The sequence below is a fragment of the Schistosoma mansoni genome, chromosome 3 (assembly GCF_000237925.1).
Source record: "Schistosoma mansoni strain Puerto Rico chromosome 3, complete genome".
Lineage (NCBI taxonomy): Eukaryota > Metazoa > Platyhelminthes > Trematoda > Strigeidida > Schistosomatidae > Schistosoma > Schistosoma mansoni.
The window spans coordinates 5,224,264-5,248,426 of NC_031497.1; the positions used below are offsets into that span (position 1 = coordinate 5,224,264).

The window sequence follows — 24,163 nt, forward strand, 5'->3', positions numbered from 1 at the left end:
ATATATAACTTAGAGGACAAAATAGAATTTGAGGAAAGTTGGGTAAAATTGAAGTAAAGTTGTGACAATATGTCCCATCGATAATATCTAGCACTACTCTGATAACGAATTCAGTCAAAGGTGATGTTCTGGCGTAAACCATGACACATAATATGATAGTAACAAACATTTATAACGGAACGGATATTGTAGAAGCAGGAACTGGTTTTCTGAATTATTATTAACTATAATTTTGCTGTACAACCATCAAATATTTAGATTACTATGTCTATATATTTTGCTTATCATAAGCCTTCAGTTAACTAATAAACTATTATCATACGATTGACTACGTATGGCCAGTCTGTTGCTCACAGTCTCTCCTATTCGTAGACACTTTTACCATGTTTGTGCACGATTGTCGTATTTCATCTTATGTTATGGTCCGGCCCAGTTTGTCTGTATGTAAATCACATCTGTTTGAGATATTAACATAATAGAGGTTGGTTTTTACTTATGGACTCAAGTTAGGTTATAGAGAGTAGCTTGTCAATAATAGAATAAGAGGTGCTTAGCCTTCGGGTCAAGGCCAGTAGTGCTGCTTGGGCGTATAATTATTCAAGTCAAAGACACTAAGGTATAGAGTAAATGACAGAAACAATTAAGGTTAGAATTCTAATCGATTACTTGGCACGTGATATTGGTCAGCGGGCCTTGAAAAAAACACAAAAGTAGTTGTATTTTTTCGTTTCATTTCATTTTTTCGTTTCAAAGACAATTGGAAGCGATTAGAATCTTCTAAGATAAACTTTATTGGGATTCAGTAAATTTATACAATACTCAAATAATACTTTTCGAAAGTTTGAATCCTCTTTTCAGCAAACACAAACACCAACATTGTTTTCGAATTCTTGAAATAGCACACATGGTTAAAAACTATAATATAACACAACATTTTTACCTTAAGAAGGTGGTCCTTTTTACTGATGAAGATAGTTTCAGTTGGTTTATGAAAAAAAGTACCATTGGTATCATGTAGTAAACTATATATTTAATACCGATAACTTTACCATAGTATAAATAGGGAATGGTGAGCTATTAACTAGTCATCACTAAAATCTGTATTCCTTTGTATTATCTCTTGCAAGTACTTCCGTTTCAAGCATATTTCTATTGAAGATAACTGCATACACTTACTGCCACTGCCAAGGAGTATTTATGAGGTACAGCTTATTTTTAGGTGATAAACATCAAAATACCGTTCTGTAGGTACTTCTAATACAAAGTTGATTTGGTTCTAACGTACAAACTAGTGCTTTATAATGGTCTAATATATCTAAGAAATTATTCAAACATACTTAAAGGAAATCTCAGAAACTATTTCAGTTCTGATAGATTCATCTCTTTCGTAAAATATCATGTGTTTCATTTGCCAACTACTGATATGGTTTATTTGTTGCACTGGTATAATACATATTATATTGAATCAATATTTGACTTTACAACTTGGTCAATACTACTACTTTCCAATAGATAGTTAGTAGATTGATGGAAGTAGAGAATTTCGGCAAAAAGTATGGAGTACAAACAGATAGATATTAAGTATAGCAAATAATACCACGACCTATTTTCATTGTTAAAATTAAGGACAATAATTTAAGACAATAAACTTGTGAGTTAGGGATATGTAACCAAATAAAATAATAAAATGTAATGGAAATAAGCTTATATTAATATATGGATTAAGGAAAATATTAAGTTAAGAATAAGTTTATATGGCAGTTATAAATAATAATAAGGCTACACAAAAGTTACCCAAACGACAAGATTAATGTTAAATTACTAGGGAAGCAAGAATTATTAATCATAAAGAGAGTAAGAACAAATATTTGAGCAGAATGGAAAGAACTCATCATATTTCGTTTGGTTCTCATCAGTTGTTTACAATCTGTGTTATCTAAAAATCATAACTACAAAATGAGTTTAAATTATTTTTTTTCCACAAAACCCCTTCTGATTATAATCATATGCTCACTAGTGACTGACTTCAAGATATATGTCCTGAAGTTCTAGTGAGAAGTAGTGACCAGTGGAGTTCTACCCAGTCTGTTATGAGATAACAACTCACTGAAGACAATTGGTGAACGGTTGCCCAAACTTCGTGGATTGGTTGAAGTTAGACATTGACACCGTTGGATGCCGGCTCAGTGGTCTAGTGGTTAAGTGCTCCGGCGCGAGACTGGTAGGTCCTGGGTTCGAATCTCGTGAGGTGGGATCGTGGATGCGCACTGCCGAGGAGTACCACGATAGGACGAAACGACCGTCCAGTGCTTCCGGGTTTTCCATCGTGGTCTAGCTTCAATTGACTCATGATTTCAACTATTTAAATTATTTACATGACAGATTTTAGTTAAAGGTTATTTTGAAGGTGTATCAATAATAGCATATCGAGGGTGTAAATAAGTATAATAGACTCAATAAAATATTGTAAATAAATACCTTATGTAAAAGAACATTCTACAACGCTGATAGTAACAAAGGTATAAAGAGATAGAAACAAGTGGTTACATAATGCGTATATGCTGATAATAAGTAAGAATAAATTGAGTAAAGCTCAGTCAATCAAAATAAGATTACTAATCTAGAAGACAGTTGAAATGAGGAAACTCAATGATGTAATTAACTAAAAGAAGGAATTGAACAAAATTTTGTGATGTAATGAAGGAATATTTGTCACCAAGTCAAAGAAGATTTAACAACTATTTATTTTTAACATATAAATCAGGTTTCTGACGCCTGATAGCAAAAGCTTCACTAAACTTCAGTAGACCGGAATTTGACCATTTTATAATCGCGTTGATGGGTTGCAAGATATCGACCTGATGTCCCGTATCTATGAGATGTTTAGTAGTTGTGCTGTTCACTTAATACTGTAGTTTTCTTTTCCAATTGATGTTTATCACTTTCTGAATTGAAATCTTTTATTAGGTAAGTTCAGTGAGGTGGCCGAGTGGTCTATATGAACTCCTACACAACCGCTACCACATGCGTCCAAGAAGTGGTGATAGTTCATGAATTCTTCCATTGTTAAACTTGATAAATTCAAGAGATGTAGACTTCTTATTGAAGACAGGCACAATAATTGTAATCTATGTTTCAAAACTTTAGGTTTTGTTACTTTACACCGTTCTCAATGTCAGTAATGTATTTATTCATTATTTAACGTTAAATCTCAACGTTCAGTGACATTTTATATTTCCATCTTTTAAATCCGTTCGTTTCTTTCGAAACATATATTCTGTTGGATTTCGACCACCATTGGTATTATCATTTCGACTACTTTTATTTTCATCTTTTTGAATATGAAGTGTAGAAAACTGTGCAGATTCATTAATATGTCAGTCGTACATTGATTATGATTAACTGGCTTCCAGGTTGTCAGACGGTTGATGATGAACACTGGAAATTTTATTTATTTATCGGCACCAGAACCTTTGCCTGAGCGAAAGTTGTCTAGTATTTCATATCAATGTTAGTCTCCCATAACAATAGAATATTTCTTAGTATATATGGGGTTTTTCTGGTGTTGTTTTCTTTTAGTGGAATTCTTAGACCCGGAATGAATGCCCTTATGGGACCAACTGGAAGTGGAAAATCTTCGTAAGTTTACAGAAAAGCTAATGAGATCTCATAAGTTTCCTGTTTATTTTATTCAATGGTTATTTAATGAGAAACAGGTATTTAGTTAATATTGTATTATATTTTTATAATGGTTGTCTTTCGTAACACAGTCTGACTAATAATTATACCACACGAATAGAAGTAACCAAGAGCTAAAAATACCCTTGAAAAAATGCATTATCTAGTGTAAAACCGGTTCTACTAAACAGAACACTATGTTCGGTAACACAAATAAAAGTAGATAAATATCCGTCATATGTTCCCTTCAACTGCTTATATCAAGTTAAATGAAAATAAAAAAGAGCGTAAATTCGAAGAAGTGAGGATCCTCTCTTTTTACTGAACATAATCCGAAGAATGTACACTTTTGAGGACAAAACATCCTTCGTATGTTGATAGCTTTTCATTTAGCAGACGCCGGAGATAACGTTGACGCAGTGAAGTCATTCATAGTAATCAATAAACAGTCAAATTCTATCTTATTAAGATTTGTAGAAGCTATAACATTTGGAAGGCTGAGGCCTGATCTTTGTGCTTAAAAAGTGTCAGTGATTAACTTTTAACTGACTTGATAACAGAAGTACATTAGACATTTTCATTCCTCCTTTTTATTTTACTAACTGTAATCATAATCTAGTGTGTTAATCAAAATCTAGTGTTATTTCTAGACAAATTTCGTTACATTACGTAATAATATTGTCTTAAATATTCCAGAACAGTTACCATAGGTAATTATAAGGAACCTATTAGGAAAACTTAATTGCAAACTTCGATATTACAAATAAATTATTCGTTATTGAGAACTAATTCTTCGAATTGAACATTATGTTCATAGTATAATATGAAGACGAAGATTATCAGAACTATGTGATATATAAGCGCATTACATTTAGAACAATCTGATCATACATATACTTGTTAAGAACATTTATACATAAAAATAAAAGGTCAGCTAGACTAAAAAATGGGAGGTAAGAGGAGATAAAAATAATAAAGAAAATAATATGAGAAGCATCAAGCTGGATAATAAACTAATAATACTAGGGAACGTTTAAGGTGAGAATAAAACGTTTTCAAATACATAAGGGCTTCAGTAAACCTTAGTATACGCTCTTTTACACTTTTGTACAACACTACAAAAGCCGTGTTAAGATCAGTAAAAAGAGTAGAGGTTCAACGTTCTATTCTTCGAATGTACGCTCTTTTTCATTTTAATTTAACTTGGTGTAGGTAGTTGAGGGGAACACATGATGGATATTTATCTAAAGATATTTATTCCAAAGCCAGTCACTTATTAGTGATGTATTACTATCCACTTTGATAACTTTATGAACTACATGTTAAATTCAGAAATGTAAACCAATTTGTTACTAATGCTAAATTCATTACATTCGCATTTTCATTGTATGTTTAATTATCACCAGAGTCAATTAGAATTCAATCAACAACTACACATTATCTATTTATCATCAATTTCCATCATTCTAATTTTCTGATATTCATTTTTTATTTTTTCCCTTGTGATAATCGTGTTAAAAACACTTATTTATATTGTAACAGTACTTTCCAATTCTCAAACGCATACCCATTGTTCTGGTGAAAGAAATAAAAAATCGTATCCTAATTTTGTCCGCAACATTGTCAAGAGCTTGTAGTATCTGGTATTATGTCATGGCCTTTCGCAATTTTGATATTGCACCTGGCAACCAACCAAAATGAAGCGGGAATTACTATTTACACTGTCGTAACCCATTATAGAAGGCATGTTTTGTTCTCTGTTGTGTTTGATGGCTTAGATGAAAAGTTATTTTCGATGGAAATACACTCCGTCATGCTACGGACTTCTCAAGTGTAGGGCAGTCAGTAAGGATGGAGGAAAAATTACAGCATAGCAAAATTCACGCCTTCATATATTAATGTAAGACAAATTGTTCTAAAATGCCTACAATGGAGTGATTAAATAAACGAAAACATAACCTTAATTACTGACTATGATACACTTAAATGACTTGACAACGTGGATTTTTTCCCCAGGCCGTCAGACCAATCTATTTATTCTTCTCAAGTCACATTTTGACCTTGTCAATTATTCGCTTAATAACCTCGGTTGTTTTTAAACAAGCGTTTACATGTATCGCTTACCCTGTTCATCACATGACTCAGTAGCTAAGTGGATAACGTGATGGCGTTTGAAGCGAAAGGTACTAGGTTCGAGTCACAGAGTAACATGAATTCTGAGATGCAGGTACAACCCCTATCCATCTTTGCTTACCATGCTTGTGAAATAAAGCTATATCGAGGCAATACGCACAGTATTCACATATGCCAATAAGAGACTGATCAATTGTAGTGCTAAATAACTATGGGAAGTAATAATGTGTCTTTAACTTATTTTGTCTAGCTATAAATTTTGAGTTACACGTTATCAAAAGGTGTTGGCATGTTTGCCCTCTCCGGTCCGTTTCTATTATTGTTTGTCTGTCCTAACGAGTGAATGAAATATTCGTATCCGAAATGTATCCTCGTATTTAACTTATTTTATTCGATTATTCTCTCACGAGAAATAAATCGATAATTATATACGACGGTAGACAGCATGCATATTTCGTTAAAGTCATCATATGATCAAATCGGAGTCAGATCAACGTGCCACCAATAACTGCACATTTTTGTTAAATATTCTTCAGTAGACATTTATTCAACTTACAGTCTAAATTCAACGATACTTTATCAATAATTCTCTTCGTATATTGAGGTATCTAAATTGTTAACTACCCTCAAACACACTGAAAGGATCTTTACATCATGGTTGTTGAAAGATAATAACAAAAGCAACAAATTAAACAAAATGACTGTGAAGACTGGAATGAAGTCAAAAATGAAAGTTTAGTATATAGTTAGTCAAGTCACATCACAACTGCTGTCTGGGGTTTATTACTAACAGATAACCATTGTCTTGATTATGATTCTGTATCAAAATTTTAGCCTAACCGAACATGCGTCAACTCAGGAACTGAACGAATTCGCAAAGCTTTACGTTCATGTAGTTGCATAATAATAAAGAATTAGAGATTAAATGTTATGCATTTATTAAAGTTCAAGAGAATAGTTTTCGAAATTCGTCTTCCATAGAAAAAAGAATAATTTTCATATCCATACTTCATGCAGATAAAACATAAATGTGAAACTAGTCTCTGAAATGATAAAGTTTTAGGTGTGTTTTGTGAAGTCGAATGTTAAATTCAAGTAACCAGTTTAAATAGCATTAACCGCATTACGTAACGAACTGATTGAATTATCAAAAAGATTTGGAAAAACTAATTGTAAATTTATAACTCGATGTGTCTCTGTTCTGTATTGGATATTTCAGTTTGATTTCATTATTCCAAAGATGTTAGGTGGTGTGAACACTCGAAAGAATACGCTATTGATTGATTGTAAACACAGTTCTGGCAATGATACATTCCTTAGAACCCTAAACTAATTTTGACATATTTTACGTTTAAATTAATAAATTACTAACCAATCGAAGGAAAAGTTTTCTCACCTTCTTACAGCTTCAATTAATTTTTCTTAAATATTTCTTTGTAATAATTTATATTATTTGTTGAATTATTTAAGGCTTTTAGATGTGTTAGCTGGTCGTAAAGATCCAAAATTTCTTTCTGGAAAAGTTTTAATTGACGGTAGACCTCAGCCGAAAAACTTCAAGTGTATTTCCGGTTATGTTGTTCAGGTAAATAATTTATACAACTGTGTACTTCAAAGAACCACTTAATTATCATACCTTTTTTCAACTAATGTAGTTGCTTAGAGATTACATGATATTTTACAACTATTGTATATTGTTATACTAAGACTTTAAACAACCAAGAAAACTAATGGCAATTCATATGATGAGTTTGTCTCTTATGGAATGTGCATGAGGGAAAGGGATTTTTGTAACGGTCACAACTGTTTAACAGGAACTTCAGTTCATGGTACTCAGTATATGGATATTCATCAACAAATTTTATGTACAACATTGCGAAATTAAAAACACCTTTAATATGATCATTTTATTGTCACAGAAGTAACTATGTATTCTTGAAGCATGGGGTAATCAACAAAGTTCAGTTAATAGCTATGTATTATTAACCTGACCATTAAAACATAAGTATACTACTGAGAAGATGGCTTGTCGTCATCTCGCTCTAGTCCATAACGTCATACGAATTATATAGATATTTTCTATTACTGTTTATACTGAATGCTTTGTATTTAACAGTTATACTTGATTTTGTACAATTTGTAGGATGATATTGTAATGGGAACCCTAACAGTAAGAGAAAATTTAAGTTTTTCGGCAGCCCTACGAATGACTATGCATTATACAACAGAAGAACGAAATCAAAAAGTCAACGATATCATTGATGAATTGGGTTTAAATGCTGTAGCGGATAGTAAGGTAAGGAAATATTTGTATGATTACTTTAAAATGTGCATGTATCTGTAGAAATAGATGTGAAATTGAAAATATGCTCATAAAATTACCTTCATTGTGAACTAGCCAGCAAACAAACTCACTATTTATAGTAATATATTACAGCTTATGTAGAAAAACGAAAGTTCAGAAGCAATGGATAATGTATTCTAAATAGACTCAAATAAGTTTCCTCATTAGTATGTATCTGAAGATTGTCTGCTATGACCAAACTGATCAGGTCTTGGTTGAGTTAAGAGGTGACTTTTTGGCTCATTTATGGGCTGTGAGTGTTATTAACTGTCTGTGATGAAGCTGTGGAGTGTGTCAGAGATGTCGGCTACGCATGCGTGCCTAGACCTTCGGGTATTGTTAAATCTGATCGGTTTGTTACTAGCTTCGGCTGGTCGGCTGATGGCTTGATTTTTTCATTTCGGCGGTTGTGTGTGTAATTCGCATTGGGCCAACAGTCTGTGGTGTGGTGGTAGACGATCCCTCTGACCCTGCTTAAAACACGGACCAAGGAGTTTATCATGTGCGCGAGTCATCGGGTGTTATGAAAACCAAAGGCAAACTGAACGTAAAGTTCGGTTTTTCTAAACTGAGGTGAGATCATGTTGTCTTGCTCATACTTTCCAAGTTGCGAGCAGCGGGCGCATCACCGGCTCGTCTCATGATGTAAACACGTGACCTCGTGTTATGTGCTCAGTCAAAGAGGAGCAAGAGCGTACACGTTGAGACTTGAAAGATGGTGAACTATGCTTGTGAAGGTTAAAGCCAGAGGAAACTCTGGTGGAGGATGGTAGCGGTTCTGACGTGCGAATCGATCATATGACGTGAGTGTAGGGGCAAAGGACTAATCGAACCATCTAGTAGCTGGTTCCCCCGAAAGTTTCCCTCAGGATAACTAGGATTATGAGAAATAAACAGTTTTACCCGGTAAAGCGAATGATTAGAGACATTGAGGAGAAATCATCCTCAACCTATTCTAGAAATTCAAACGTGTGAGAAGCCTAACTCTCCTAATCGGAGTTTTGCATTGAATTCAAGTGCCAAGTGGGTCATGTTTGGTAAGCAGAACTGATGCTGTAGGATAAACTAAACCTTCGGTTAAGGTGCCTAACGCGACACTCATGAGATATCACGAAAGGTTCAGGTTGACCTAGACAGCAGGGCGGTGGACATGAAAGCCGGGAGCCACTAAGGAGTGTGTAACGACTCACCTGGCGAATCAACCATCCTTGATAATAGATGGCGCTCGAGCGTTGGACCTACACTGGACCGTTACTATAAGTTAGGCCTATGGTGTGTGAAGGTATGCTGCATTTGGTTTAAACATGGAGTGACGGCAACGAGTAGGAGGGTCGCTGTGGCTAGAAGGAAGCCTCAGGCGTGAGCCTAGGGGGAGCAACCACAGGAGCAAATCTTAATGGTAGTAGCAAATATTCAAGTGAGAACTTTACATAACAAGCTAACCTTAGTCAGACAATCATTGAAAAACAGGAAGCACTAAAAGGCTGTTTCGTTTTAAAATGAGACTCCTCAGTAATATACATTCATGGTCCCTACGGAGCTGAAACATGGAGAACTACTACATCTATCGTCAAGAAAGTACAAGTATTTATAAACATTTGTCTACGCAAAATACTCAACAATCACCGGCCAGATACTATCAGCAACAACCTACTGTGAGAGAAAAGACCAGCTTCCAGCTGAAGAGGAAATTAGAGAAAGACGTTGGAAGTGGATAGGACATACATTGAGGAAATCACCAAACTGCATCACGAGGCAATTCCTAACTGGGAATCCGGAAGGGAAGCGGAAAAGAGGAAGGCCAAAGAACACATTACTCCGGGAAATAGAAGCAGATATGAAAAGGATGAATAACAACGGGAAAGAACTGGAAAGGATCGTCCAGGACAGGGTTGGATGGAGAATACTGGTGAATGGCCTATACTTCTCAACGAGGGGTAACAGGCGTAAGTAAGTAAGTAAATAATAGTCCCTACGAAGAACAAACCCAAAACCTCTAAATCTAGCAGTGAACGTTCAACGTTTAGACCAGTGAGCCAGTATCCAATGGTTTATAGGTTTAATTTTATTTTCATATCAGATGACACATAACCAACTTTTGTGATCCGTAAATATCAATTTCCATAATCAAAATTACTATTAATGCATACGCTTTTAAAAAGACTACTAAAGAATTGACAAGTACATGGAATCATTTCTATTCTAATATACATAAGGATGTTTCCAACTAAATGAACATATACATATATTTTTTTTTCCAAATAATCGTTATTATCTGTCCTTTATAAACGTCAACATAAGAACATTTTGATTTTATTCAAATTCATTTCAAAATTAGTTTCTAAAATATCGATCTAGAAATTCAAATTTCAATAAACTAAATCATTTCTACCAAACCAGGCAACTCGAGATAGATATTTTGGAGTTAATAACAAATAAACAAACAAATAAAAAACCATGGAAAATCTGGAAACACTGGACTACCGTTTCGTCCTATTATGGATGCCAGCTCAGTGGTCTATCGGTTAAGGGCTTCGGTTCGAGACTGGTAGGTCCTGGGTTCGAATCTCGCGAAAGCGGGTTCGTGAATGCGCACTACCGAGGAGTCCCATAATAGGACGAAACGGCCGTCCAGTGTCTCCCGGTTTTCCATCGTGGTCTAGCTTCAATTGACTCACGCTTTCAACTATGAAAAATACTAAATCTCCACAAAACCCCTTCTGATAATTAAAATAAAAAACCGTTAGAATAATAGAAATGCAGGTCTATTCATGTTTTTCATTATAATTTTAAATTCAACATATTCTACATGCGAATTCATATATGTTACCGTTTTGTCATCATGAAAAAAACAAACAAAAAAACAAGCAAAGATGGATAGTGGCTAGCAGTGGAATCTAGGACGCCTGTTTCGTCCTATTCTGAACTCGTCAGCTGCATGTACCTACATCGCGTTATCCACTCAGCTACTGAGTCCCGATAGCCACTTGCTTGTGCAATGGGGTGAATTAAAAAAATCCGTAATTTGATTCTAGTTAAGTTTTCACCTTTTTTTGTTGATTGCCCAAGTAAAACATAAATCCTAAGAGTTAGGTTTTAATTTCATTGATGAATGAATAAATGAATTAGAAAATGTCTTCCCATGTTAATTTTTATGATTAATATCTTTTAGATATATATTTAAGTAATATAAAAACAATGATGTTAATACAATAAGCTGAATTGATTTATCCCACTGGTAGTTTTCAGCTACCTATAACCTAAAAAATAAAATAATAATAATAAATTAGTCATAAACATCAATGGGAAGATTAAAACAAACAATACCAAGTGAATTAAAACTTCACCTCATTGCACAAGCAAGTGGCTATTAGGACTCAGTAGCTGAGTGGATAACGTGATGGCATTTGAAGTGAAAGGTACTGGGTTCGAGTCTCAGAGTGAACATCAACTCTGAGATGCAGGTACATCCAGCAGATGAGTCCCAAATAGGACGAAACGCTTGTCCTGAATTCCACTCCTAACCACTATCCATCTTTGCTTAACATGCTTGTGAATTGAGGCTATATCGAGGCAATACGCATAGTATGCACATATGCCAGTAAGAGACTGATCAATTGCAGTCTTAAACATCAATTGGAAGATTCAAACAAACAATACCAAGTAAATTTAATAGTATTAAATATTTAAAAATACTCTATAATATGATATCAGAAAAAGTTATCATCAGTGAAAAAAACAATTCCTTGTTGAAAAAATTGAAAGTAGACAAATACTGACCTTATGCAACTTCCAATTGTATTTAACGGTTAACTTGTACGTACAGAAGAGAATTTATAGAAGTGTTAGAAAGAAGAGCTGATGTTTACATTTATAAGCATGTCCTACAAGAAATTAGACTAGGAGATAAACACATTTCCTACAGTGAGATTCTTTACTATCTTTTTGATAATGCATTTGACGTTAATACTCAAAATCATCAAAATTATCAATAACCAGACGACTTCAAACCTACTGCCATTCGCCAAAATAATCAGTATTATGTATGAATATGTATGAATTCACAAGAACACTGTTGTTAGTCTGGTGACCTCAATATCTAAGTCTATTACAGATTATATTACATTCACTCTAATAAACATAATTTTTCATCTTTTCTAGCTTTTAAATGAACTTCAATCATCTCGATCTCCTGAGTAATCTTTCTGTTATTATTTAGTATTTGCTAACATCATTGTTCTTACTTTTCTTGTACTTACAAATGGGAAAAATTGTATGAAATCTTAATCGATCACTGAGTAGTGACCATTGTTGTGTGTCAAGCTTCTCTTAATGCTGACCTAATTCTATCGACTAAGTTGAAATGTGACCGCTGGTCTTAGTAATTCGACATGGCGCGCACTATGTTAAGATGTAAAATGGCTATTGTAGGGAGTAGACATAAAACTTTGGACTTGATTTTCGTGCTAGTTGACACTTTAATAATCTCGCGGGAACTGATGTCTACTGCTTGATAGGATCTCCCATTAAGCAGCTTCACAGTCAGAGACATTACTACCGAGCTAATCAGTGTCCAATAGTACGAAACCTAGATCCAGAGTTTCCTGTTTACTACCTTTGACCACCACTTATATATCGTAAATAAATATGACACTTTCACTGTTGGAAACCTCTGCTGTCTGGTCGCAATATCATTTTAATAGCTTTCATCAATATATAGGTCTCTAATGATATCATCACTCAGTCACATTGTGTCATTACGTGTCATTTATTAGCATTTTCATTATTATATTGAGTCAAGATATACTCATCTTCAAGATCCTAAAAGAGTTACTTGATATATAAGCCACTGTTAAACAACGATTTCTGTAGACCAACTACCGATTCATGAAATTACAATCAAAGTATTAAACTCAATTCATGCTCACCTTATCAGTTTTCCGATAAAGAATTAATGTGCAGTATCTTGTAGAAGATTGACAATCTGTTTGTGGTATAAAAAAATGTCCTATCAAATAAAGTTAACAAATTATTACTGTCATATCTGTGTGTGCTTCATAAAAAAGTTAAGTTCGCGTAAATTCATGAGATTCATTTAATAGATTGTCTATCATCATCGTAATTCATATAATTTATGGGCATTTATCGTATTAAAAAGACCTTTACAGGGTATAAAATGTACAGACTTTATTGATTTCTATGTTGTAGTGAAGCTATTGCCTTTTAAAGTTTCTATATACATAAAATTAAATGTTGAAAATGTATATTTTTACTTTGAAATCTCCTTAGATTACTCATTTCTTATAAACTTATCAATTTATCAGTTTCTTTTAATTCTTCATCTTTCTATTGTTTTTCTGTTTAGGTTGGGACTGAATTAGTTCGTGGAGTATCAGGTGGTGAACGTAAAAGAACTAGTATTGGAATGGAACTTATTACGGAGCCACCAGTATTATTTTTAGATGAACCAACTACTGGTTTAGATGCATATATGGCAGGCCAAGTCGTAAAAACACTTAAAGCGTAAGGAAAAGAATAATTTACCCGATCAAAATAAACAATACTTTATGGAACTTTTCAAATGGATCTAGTTAAGGTTATTCATGTTTCAGTCTAAATATAATTATTATAATGTTCAGGAAAATGCCATAGTGTAGTGAGAGAGAACACAGGCGGAGACAATTAAATCCATTTGAATACGATGATTACAGAATCTCTCAGTAAAATCTGACAACCATAAAGTAAATAGATTCACTTAGTATTGTTTGTTTGAATCTTCCAATTGATGTTTAAGACTGCAATTGATCAGTCTCTTACTGGCATATGTGCATACTATGCGTATTGCCTCGATATAGCCTCAATTCACAAGCATGTTAAGCAAAGATGGATAGTGGTTAGGAGTGGAATTCAGGACAAGCGTTTCGTCCTATTTTGGACTCGTCAGCTGGAATAATCAATTTGCAAAATGTCAATCAATTGTCTCAGATTTCATTGCTTCTTCATTACCACACCAATCATTCTCTGTTCTCGTTCTCTTTTCTTCGATCTTGTTAAACTTCTCCCTTCAGGTATTCGGTTGACGATACATACTACTTATATCTATCGATATCAGTAGCACACACCACAATTGGACTAAAATTCATGTATGTTATATTACAATCAATTTGAAATCCAGATCATTTAGCTTTATAAACGAACTGATATCAATGAGTTATTCATTTTTTTTCACTGAACTTTTGATCCATAAAATGCTTGACATTTCAATTAGTTGTTCAGAGTTATCGTGATCTTTTGAGAATGATCAAGTCCCAAGATTTTCTTTCAGTAAAGGCTCAAATCAATTATATCGTCCTGTAGTTTCATGGTATTTACCTAATTGACTAACATAAAACAATCTGTGGTCGACATTGAGAATTACAACATCAGACTAATTGTTATAGAAACAGTTTTTTTTGGATTTCACACATTTTGTGTAAATGGTAGTAGATGATGGATACAAGGAAATATGAAAATTATTTCATTTAATTATAATGAATTTTTAATAAGATAATCAATGTTAGAATTACTTATCAACAGACATGGCTAATCTATTGTATGGATACAATTATTCAATGTGTTACTATTTATTTCATCTTATAAACCTCCTTATAAATGGTTCCACCAAATCCTTAATTTTAATGAGATCATCATGTTTATTCACTTCATAGTTAGAGACTACTTAAATAATTATCATAGTAATAATTATGACAATAAGCAAACAAACTTACTTTGAGACCTGTAGATTTGTTATAGAAAATTCAACTTTAATTTTGAATCGTTATTTTCATTAGTGATTAATCAATCTTTATTTGGTAATTAATAATACATTGGTTCAATAAATGACGAATCTAAATCCAAATTATTCATTTAGCAGTTTTGTAGTCTGTGTTTGATTTCATGTTTACCGATTCATGAATATCACTGCGTAGACGAAAGTTTCAAAGAACCCACTTTTATTGAAACAATTTACGAAGAAAAAATTAAATAGATTCACAGAGCTACCTTATAAATAATAATAATACTAAGGAATTTGGTTCTACAGTGAATGTCTTGCAGGGAACAACCTGAATAGGATTGATTTGCACCTACAAATTTCTTGGAAAAAGTTCTAAATAATCGAACATATATATCTAAATAAATATGAATTAGTTACGAGAGTAATTGTTGTGATGATCCTGCAAATTTCTCGTAATCGATATGACAAGCTCATGAAACATTATGGAGCATTTTATCCAATCAGCGTTTGATTAGAAGTTTTGTTTGTAATATAGCGAAAATGAAAAGTCACATGTAGAGATTCTGATTGGCTGATTAATACACTGCTACTATGTTTAGCAGTATTCTAGAATTTTCAGTAAAACCCAAGGACTTTTAAAATACTATAAAAATCCTATATTTTCTGTACATGAACGAACCTTTGGAGTAAAGTGCTTCCCGCATATTTGTGCCTTTTCTCTCGTGTTCAAGTCGCTGCGTAGTTCTAGCTTGGGGGTTACGAAATTAGCTTAGGATCCGAAGATAGCGTTCAATCAACAAGACGTATAAGTAATAATGGATTGGGTGTTCAGATGTTTAAAAATAAAAATAAATAAGGTTGATTCAAAGTGATCTTATTACAGAAAATATCTAAATCAAACAATTTAAGTTAAGAAAATATAGAAAGGAAGAGATTAAGTTTACTGAGTCGTTATTAAATTGACATCCTGATTGTTTTTTTGAGTTTGAGGCTTCCCAATGTATGCAGCAAGTTCAAATATGGTTTTTAGATTCAGAGCTCTAGTGTTTTATTTTTATATGACTATTACCTCTAACGTTAAAACAATTCGAAGATTAATAGTTTATGCAAGATTATTATTGTATATTATTGAAAATCAGTGGCTAATACTTATTTTTTTTCTACTTGGACAAAATGAGTTACCTTAATTATGCCTATATGTAACCTCATTGTAAGTTATTCATAAGTACTAATGTGATGTGTGCTACTGATATCGATAGATATAAGTAGTATGTATTGTCAACCGAATGCCTGAAGGAAGAAGTTTAACAAGATCGAAGAAAAGAGAACGAGAACAGAGAATGATTGGTATGGTAATGAAGAAGCAATGAAATCTGAGACAATGGACTGATATTTTGTAACTGACTTTCTGTAATTTTTTATTCAATACATGCCCTAACAGAAGCAGCTGAACATTAAAGAAAGTGGTTAATTAGAACAACTCATTTTTTAGTCTCAATATCACTACTAATTACTAATGTTGAAAAATACACTCATCAACGTTTTTCTGAACAACTTGTTTTGTACACATCAAATACAGTTGGGAAAAATCAATGACGGTAGAATGTTACAAATGGAGTAATTGACAAAGCTATCAAATTTACGTATTATTAATTTCCAAAAAGGGGTATAATATATTAAAAACTGTAAAGCAAGCATTCTGTTTCTTGCCACAACCAACAGAGTTGTATTGCAGTCTATAATCCATATGAGTCAAAAATTTTCAGTTATTACTTAATATTATTGATTCTGAAATTCTATATGGATTTATTTGTGGCATTAATGATTTCCCTCTACATTAATATTTATTTATAACAGTTTAGCCAAACGTGGTCGTACCATTATATTTTCTATACATCAACCTAAATATTCAATATACAAATTATTTGATACGTTAACTTTAATCTATCGAGGTCAAATAATTTATCATGGATTGGCAAAAAAGGAACCGATTCGTTATTTTGGTCGCTTGGGTAGGTAACTCAATCCACCATTTCTATGATTATTTAATAATTCAAAATTATGAGTCCGTGAATACATTTAGTTTCCTTTTTGACCTAGATCATTTTCCCAATAAAAACGTACAGTTCATCTGGTTTTACAAAACGTATATCACTAAGAGTAGGAATTCTTGTGTTAGGAATAGGTTCAATGGTTTGAGGGTAAGAAAACCTGACTTTTCAACAGAAAATTATTGAGTTTAAAACTGCAGAATTTTTTGAAGGTCGTAGAAGAGAAATAAACATTCAGCTGTTAGTCTCTGCTTATTTGTGATAGGTCTACCATTAACTTTGACTAAAACTATCTTTAAATCCACTGGAAATCATTAACTAGCCGATCCGAAATATCAGTCATATTTAGTTTGTCAGAGTTTGAATAGTCCACAAATATATGATCTATTTTTATTCTTATACAAGCAGATCAAGATTAGATATAATATGATAAATAAGTAATATCCCATGTAATGACTTTCTGAAAATGTGAAATACAACCAACCAGAAAATTTAATTCCAGGTAAAAAGAGAATTAGTTGTGATCAGATGGTTTGTAAAAATGGATTTTATTTCCTGATAAGTTTTGTTATGGATTAACATCAACTATAGAAGCTATATTGAACTGCAAAGCAAACTAATTTCTGCAGAAAAACTATGGATAAGTTGACTTCTATTTAATCTTCCATAAATATAGTGATTGCAGATACAGTTACAGTTTTAGAGTTCGATTCATTGAAAGATAATAGGGTTACACGGCTGAAAAGTCTCAGGCTAAGATAAAAGAACTAATATCATTCAATGAAAAAGCGCTTCGAAAGAACTTGATAATTAAATTTTAATTTTTACAGATGGAGCTAATATACAGTCTATTATTGAATGAAGTAGCCTGTAGGAAAGTGTTTAACTTCAGTCTAATTTAGTAAGCATCATGTATTGTTAGCACTTCATAATACTATCACCACTGAAAACTGTAGATGTGATAAGCAAACTGTAGTACACAGATTCATTGTTATGTGATTAACTTTTCGATATGACAAAACTGTTGATAAAGTTTTTTTCATTTTAGGTTATGTTTGTGAAAATCATAATAATCCACCAGATTTTTTTATGGATGTTATACATGGTGAATGTTTGCGTCAAAACGGAAATACGCCAGGTACTTTTGCATAGATTAAATATTATTGATATTTTGATCTGAGTACAAAAGTTGATTAGGGTTAGTCTATTTCCGCGAGACCTGAAGGTTCTGGGTTCAGTACCCAGTGAGGTTGTGGACTCCCACAGCTGGGAAATTCCATACTAAGAAGAAACAACCATCCAGTGCTTACAGATTTTCAATGCATGTCTAAGGCTGGTTCTTAATATCAATAACAATGATATTTATTCATTATCAACGTCACACTTTGTAGCAGTTGTAATGGTAGCGATAAATAACTGTTCACCTACTAAATACAGAATACAAGCAAGATGAAAGCATACATGAAATTCATTTTATTAATTCATCCAGAGAAAATGATTTATATATAACTGTTTAAGACATATTTCAGTTTGACAGATAATAATGACGATCTTCCAGCTGAGCAAGATACTATACTCTCAGTGAATACAAATAATGAAGGAGAATTGATTAGTAATCGATGAATGTTAGTATATTTATTCCAATGTTAAAATAAGTTAGTCTTAGCTAGATTGTCTACTATTCAAAATATAGCCTTGAAGTCACTTAATAGGTCGAAAAGACAGTGAATTTTTCCCATTTTAGGAAAAATGAATATAAATTAAAATTATTAGTTATTATTATTAATTTTTATTCAATGAAACACCAAATGTCAAAATAGTTTTAAAAGGCATTGATAAGTTAAAGTTAAGTGATTCTATAGCGAACTGAGTACGAGTATAACAAATTGATAATAATAATAATAATAATAATAATAAAGATCTTGATTGAGATCATGAATCGATTGATGTTAGACCACCACTGAAAACCTAGAAGCACTGAACGGCCGTTTCGTCCTAGTATGGGACTCCTGAGTTCGAATCCGGTGTGCGGTGTCGCGGGTGCGCACTGCTGAGGATTCTCATACTAGGAAGTGAAATATCCAGTATGAGGTAAAGAAAATGAAGTTTTCTTATTCTACCTTAAGCAATCTTCTGAACGCTTAACTGAATATCTATTGCGATTTTAGATTTCGAATACTCAATAGTTAGCAGCCTCTAATACTAGACTGTTATTTTAAGAATTGGTATTCTGTTCCAAAGTATTTTTTAAGAAAAAATATACATGTAGTTAAAAAGTAGAATTCAAAACTCAATCTTAACTAATGATCATTCGGTTACTGTTTCAGAAAATAACAGTCGATTCTCAGTTTCAATCTTGTTATTGAAGGTAGACACTTGAATGATTTTGTTTCACCAAGCCCAGGAATTTAAAAATAACTGAAATTTGGGTTTAATGGTTCACTTATTATATGATAGACAATTTAAATTAGTCCGTGATCCTCGTATCTGTAACTCTAAAGTTAAACTGTATAAATTATCTTTAAGAGTCCAAATATCATTATGTATCAATAACCTTTAACTTGAATTGATAAGGATGTTTTCAAGAATACATAAATACATTTGCCTTTGTTAGCAGAACTGGGGTTAAATACAGTATGCGAAGTATTATTATGGGAGTTGGTCAGGAATGTTGATTTGTAAATTTAACATTCATATAGAAAGTCATTTATGATAATAAACACTGAATCCTTCTTCTAAAGTTGATTTGTAGAATGTATTTCCATGAATAAAAAGATAAGAAATGAGTTACGACAAAGTTTTACATGTTAAGTCTTAGTTTCTTAAAGAAACATTGATTTTAGTAAATAAAAATCACTGGATTCTAAAGCAGTAGTTCAAAGGCAAAATATTTCCGTCAGATGATTCTTATTTGTTTTACAGAACAGATGGTTTTTGGCTAGTATTAAAACTAAATAAGCGCGTCCCACCATATTTGAGATTCATCAACTGGATGTACCCATAGCTGTGTTAACGCACTCACCAGGGCTCAAAATTAATAGCTTCTGCTTAGGTTCTCTTATATGGCCTAACAAATTCATATGAACAGACTGTGAGAAGATAAGATATCTGTAAAGAACTCTGATTTTGTATTGGTATTTTAATGGATATAAGTTTGAAATATATTGGTATCTTTCCATGAGCACCATATAATTCAAACATAATTGTTAATATAATTTATACGACTACTGATTAAATCCTGGACATTAATCGCATACTCTCTCTAATTGATTTGGATAAAGTGAAGAATCATCATATTCTCTTTTAAATTTATTATTCTAGATGTCCAAATTGTGGATCATCATGATACTCAAGAAAGAATGCATTTAGTTGGACAACAACTTATTCAAGACTGGCAAACTTCAGAAATGGCTCAACAGTATGTATATTAATCTATAAATTGATTAACTTATTTTATTATTTAATTAATCAAAGATAAAATAACAGTCTTAAGAATGATGTAGAAATGGTGTTGAAATGTGTAAAATGTTTTTTGTCATCTAATATGCAAAACAAGTAAACAGGGAGATGTATTTCTACGAAAAATACTGTTGAAATTCAAAACAATGACAACATTAACTCAATTTTGATTGACTTTGAAACTTTACACTTTGTTTAAGCTAGACAATTAGACCTTATCTTTCAAGAATCTAGTCACAATACCTGATTGTATGGTAAGAACCGATCCATTGATAAGTGACACGCTTTTCATGTGATTAAGTAAAAACAAGAAATTAATTATTGAGACTTGTGAATTAAGGCAATATCGAGGCAATACGCACAGTATGCACATTTGCCAATAAGAGACTGACCAGTTGGAGTACTAAACATCAATGGGAAGATTCAAATAAACAATACTAAGTGCATTTAATCATTGAAACTGTTACAGAAAGCATGAAAAAAAATTCTTGTTTTGAAATTGTCTATTTTCCGTTTTTTTAAGAAATAAAGTCTTTGAACTATCGAAGTGGAACAGAGACGAAACTGACATAGTATAACACACTTTTGAATTGATTGCTTATTGTTCTGTCAACCGTCCTTGGTTAAGAAGTTTTAAACCTAGTTTATAGATGAATAAAGTAAAGTATTATCATTTAATAGTATGTACTGTGTATCAATTCACAATCCCCATAATTGTGATCTACATAAAAATAAGTCCATGTAATCCTAGTTCTTGAATTAGGATTTATTCGTCAAAAATAAAGGATAGAGAACCAGTTAGAGGCAAATATTTATTTATTTTATTCATGTTAGTAGTCGAACGTTACCTTTTGTCTTTGATTAATAATTCTTCTATCCAGCAAAATATTCCATAAAGCGAAATGAAAGGAATGAGTCATAGAATTCTATCTAGGAGATCAGTCCATTTGACAAGATTATAGACAAAGATGGATAGTGGATAGCAGTGAAATCCAGGATGCGCGTTTCGTCTTATTTGGGACTCGTCAGCCGGATATACCTGCATCTCAGAGTTGACGTTCACTCTAGGACTCGAACCCAATACCTTTCGTTTCGAACGCCATCACGTTATCCACTTAGCTACTGAGTCCTGATAGCCACTTGTTTGTGCAATGGGGTGAAGTTTAAATTCATTTAGTAACAATGGGATCATTTGACAAGATGTTTCATCCCATCTTGTAAATAAATATAATAAAGTAACCAGTCACTGATCATTTATTTAATATCATTTTATTAGAAAATATGTCGTTTGAATTCATTATTGAACCTATTTCTTATAAACTTCACTAAAGGTTGTATATTAAAAAAGCTGTTAAGCTTGGTGTTTGAATATTTGCATAAAGTATTATACATTTCGATAGATACATATATTTTTCTCTAATGATTTTTTACTCTTTTCTCCTTAAAAACAATCCTACATAGTGTACTGGAAGAAGTTAGCTCAATTGCTAATCGATTGGAAAAATATGAAAATGGTTCAAAAAAGAGTAAAGATAAAGCTGTAGATATATCATTTGCTGCATCATATTTCCGACAACTTAAAAAAGTGTGTTGGAGATCAATATTGAATCTACTACGTGATCCTTTAGCATCAGTGATACAAACTATTGTTTATTTATTTTTTGCATTATCTATGGGTATAGTTTATTTTCAAATGAATGATTCTTTAGAATCTGGTATACAAAATCGTACTGGATTATTTTATTTTTGTACATTACAAGTAATATTTGTAAATTTGGCTACAATTGAATTATTTATTAAAGAACGTGTACTTTTTATGTAAGTTTAGATCATTTGAATGGTTTCTTAATTACTTGTATTCAATATCTATCAAGTTAGTTTATCAAACGTCTACAATGTCGGACAGGTTAGAAAACAGAAAGTCCGGTAAATACAGATCGCGAGTAATATTATCATTGTTATATCGATTGCTTGAGTGCTCAGTTTAATGTATGAAGTTATAAGACCGCCAATTGGAGAGCAGTGAAATTATTGATCGGATTAATGATACATAAAAGCCGTATGAGTAGTCTTGAGTACTTATTAGTCCTGTTTTCTGCCTAGCGAAACCAGTTAACAGCCTCTGCAATATGAATCATTATTCTCAAACATTCTGGGTTTATATACCAAACAAAGAGACCACATCGTACCATAAAATAGAATATAACATTTGTACAAGATTTTGGCCAAATGTGGCTGTGAATAGGGGGAACAGCAATTAATGGACTACGGATAACTCAAGAATGGTAAATCGTACAGTAATAATTTATGAGTCGAAATAAAGCTCATAATAAAAGAAAAATGAATATGAATAGTTTAGTTACTTAACAATTACACAATAGGAAATATACATATTACATTGGTCCATAAATAGTCCTCAAAGTTATCTTTCATAATTCTCCACGAGATATAACAATTATTCAACAATCGTTGAATACAGACGAAAAGAGTTTTCGGACTCAGTTTCAATTAAACATGTTACTAGAATTCAAATTAACATTTAATTAGTTGATTTTTCATTTAATAAATGTCACCTTAACAGTGAGTCTTTCTCTTTTGAAAACCGCATTATGGACCATATTACAAATTTCCAAGTTCTGTTTATTGATGAACAGCGTATTTCAGAAAAGTTATACTTTTACAATATAGTACACCTTCTATGTAACATTATTTCATAAGAATTTGGTCAAGACATTTTAACTGATTATAAGCAAAGATGGATAGTGGCTAGCAGTGGAATCCAGGACGTGCGTTTCGTCCTATTCGGAACTCGTCAGGTGGATGTAACTGTATCTCAGACTTGTTGATGTTCACTCTGTGACTCGATCCCAATACCTTTCGCTACAGACGCCATCGCGTTATCCACTCAGCTACTAAGTCCTGATAGCCACTTGCTTGTGCAATGGGGTGAATTTTAACTGATTATTTGAAAGTTTTTAAAAATGAGATTTTGATAAAATGTCATTTTCATTAAACTACTAACAAAGCCCTTTTAAGATCAAATCATTACAAAAGATGTATACAAATTCTATCTAATAAAATCGAATATAAGAGCTCAAGACACCTTCTACAGTAAGTGATTAAACATCTTCGGTACCTTTGTTACCAATAGTCGCTTATAAATTAAACAACTAAACTATAACTAAAATAGGACCGGTCAGATGTTAGTATTGCAATCGGATGTTATATTACTTAAGCCTATATCACGAGATATAAGAAAGCGGTTGATCGTATACATTACTGGACATTCCTAAACTATAATAACCTATCGATGGATTGTATCAATTTCCTAATGTAATCTTTCCGTTTTAAAATTAATATATGATCACTGCTGTATTGAGTTTTGTATTTTTACTTTTTTCTTTGTTCTCATTCATTTGCAGACATGAAAGTTCAAGTGGTTATTATCAAGTCTCAGTATATTTTTTTTCTAAAGTTATTTGTGATATAATACCAACTAAAGTACTACCTATATTATTGTTTATGCCAATCTGTTATTGGATGGCTGGTTTACAAAAAACATTTGGTGCTTTTATGTTTTTCGAATTAATTCTATGCCTTACAACGTTAGCCGCTGCTGCAATTGCTTTGTTTATATCAGCAAGTGTTACAGTCTTTGGATTAGCTAACGCTATAATATCAATTATTTATGTATTTATGATGGTACGTCATGTTTACAACTAA

At 32.4% G+C, this 24,163-nt stretch overlaps 1 protein-coding gene across 1 annotated transcript; it reads left to right on the forward strand.

Annotated features, from left to right (window-relative positions):
• Positions 1–3,602: 3,602 nt before the first annotated feature.
• Positions 3,603–24,163, forward strand: Smp_137890 (putative atp-binding cassette, sub-family g2 (white protein) (abcg2); the record flags this gene model as incomplete). Its single annotated transcript, XM_018798990.1, has 9 exons — positions 3,603–3,639; positions 7,290–7,396; positions 7,955–8,107; positions 13,521–13,678; positions 16,788–16,942; positions 18,030–18,119; positions 20,303–20,399; positions 21,920–22,258; positions 23,863–24,163. The coding sequence occupies 9 exons, from the start codon at positions 3,603–3,605 to the stop codon at positions 24,161–24,163; spliced, it is 1,437 nt and encodes a 478-aa protein (XP_018650824.1).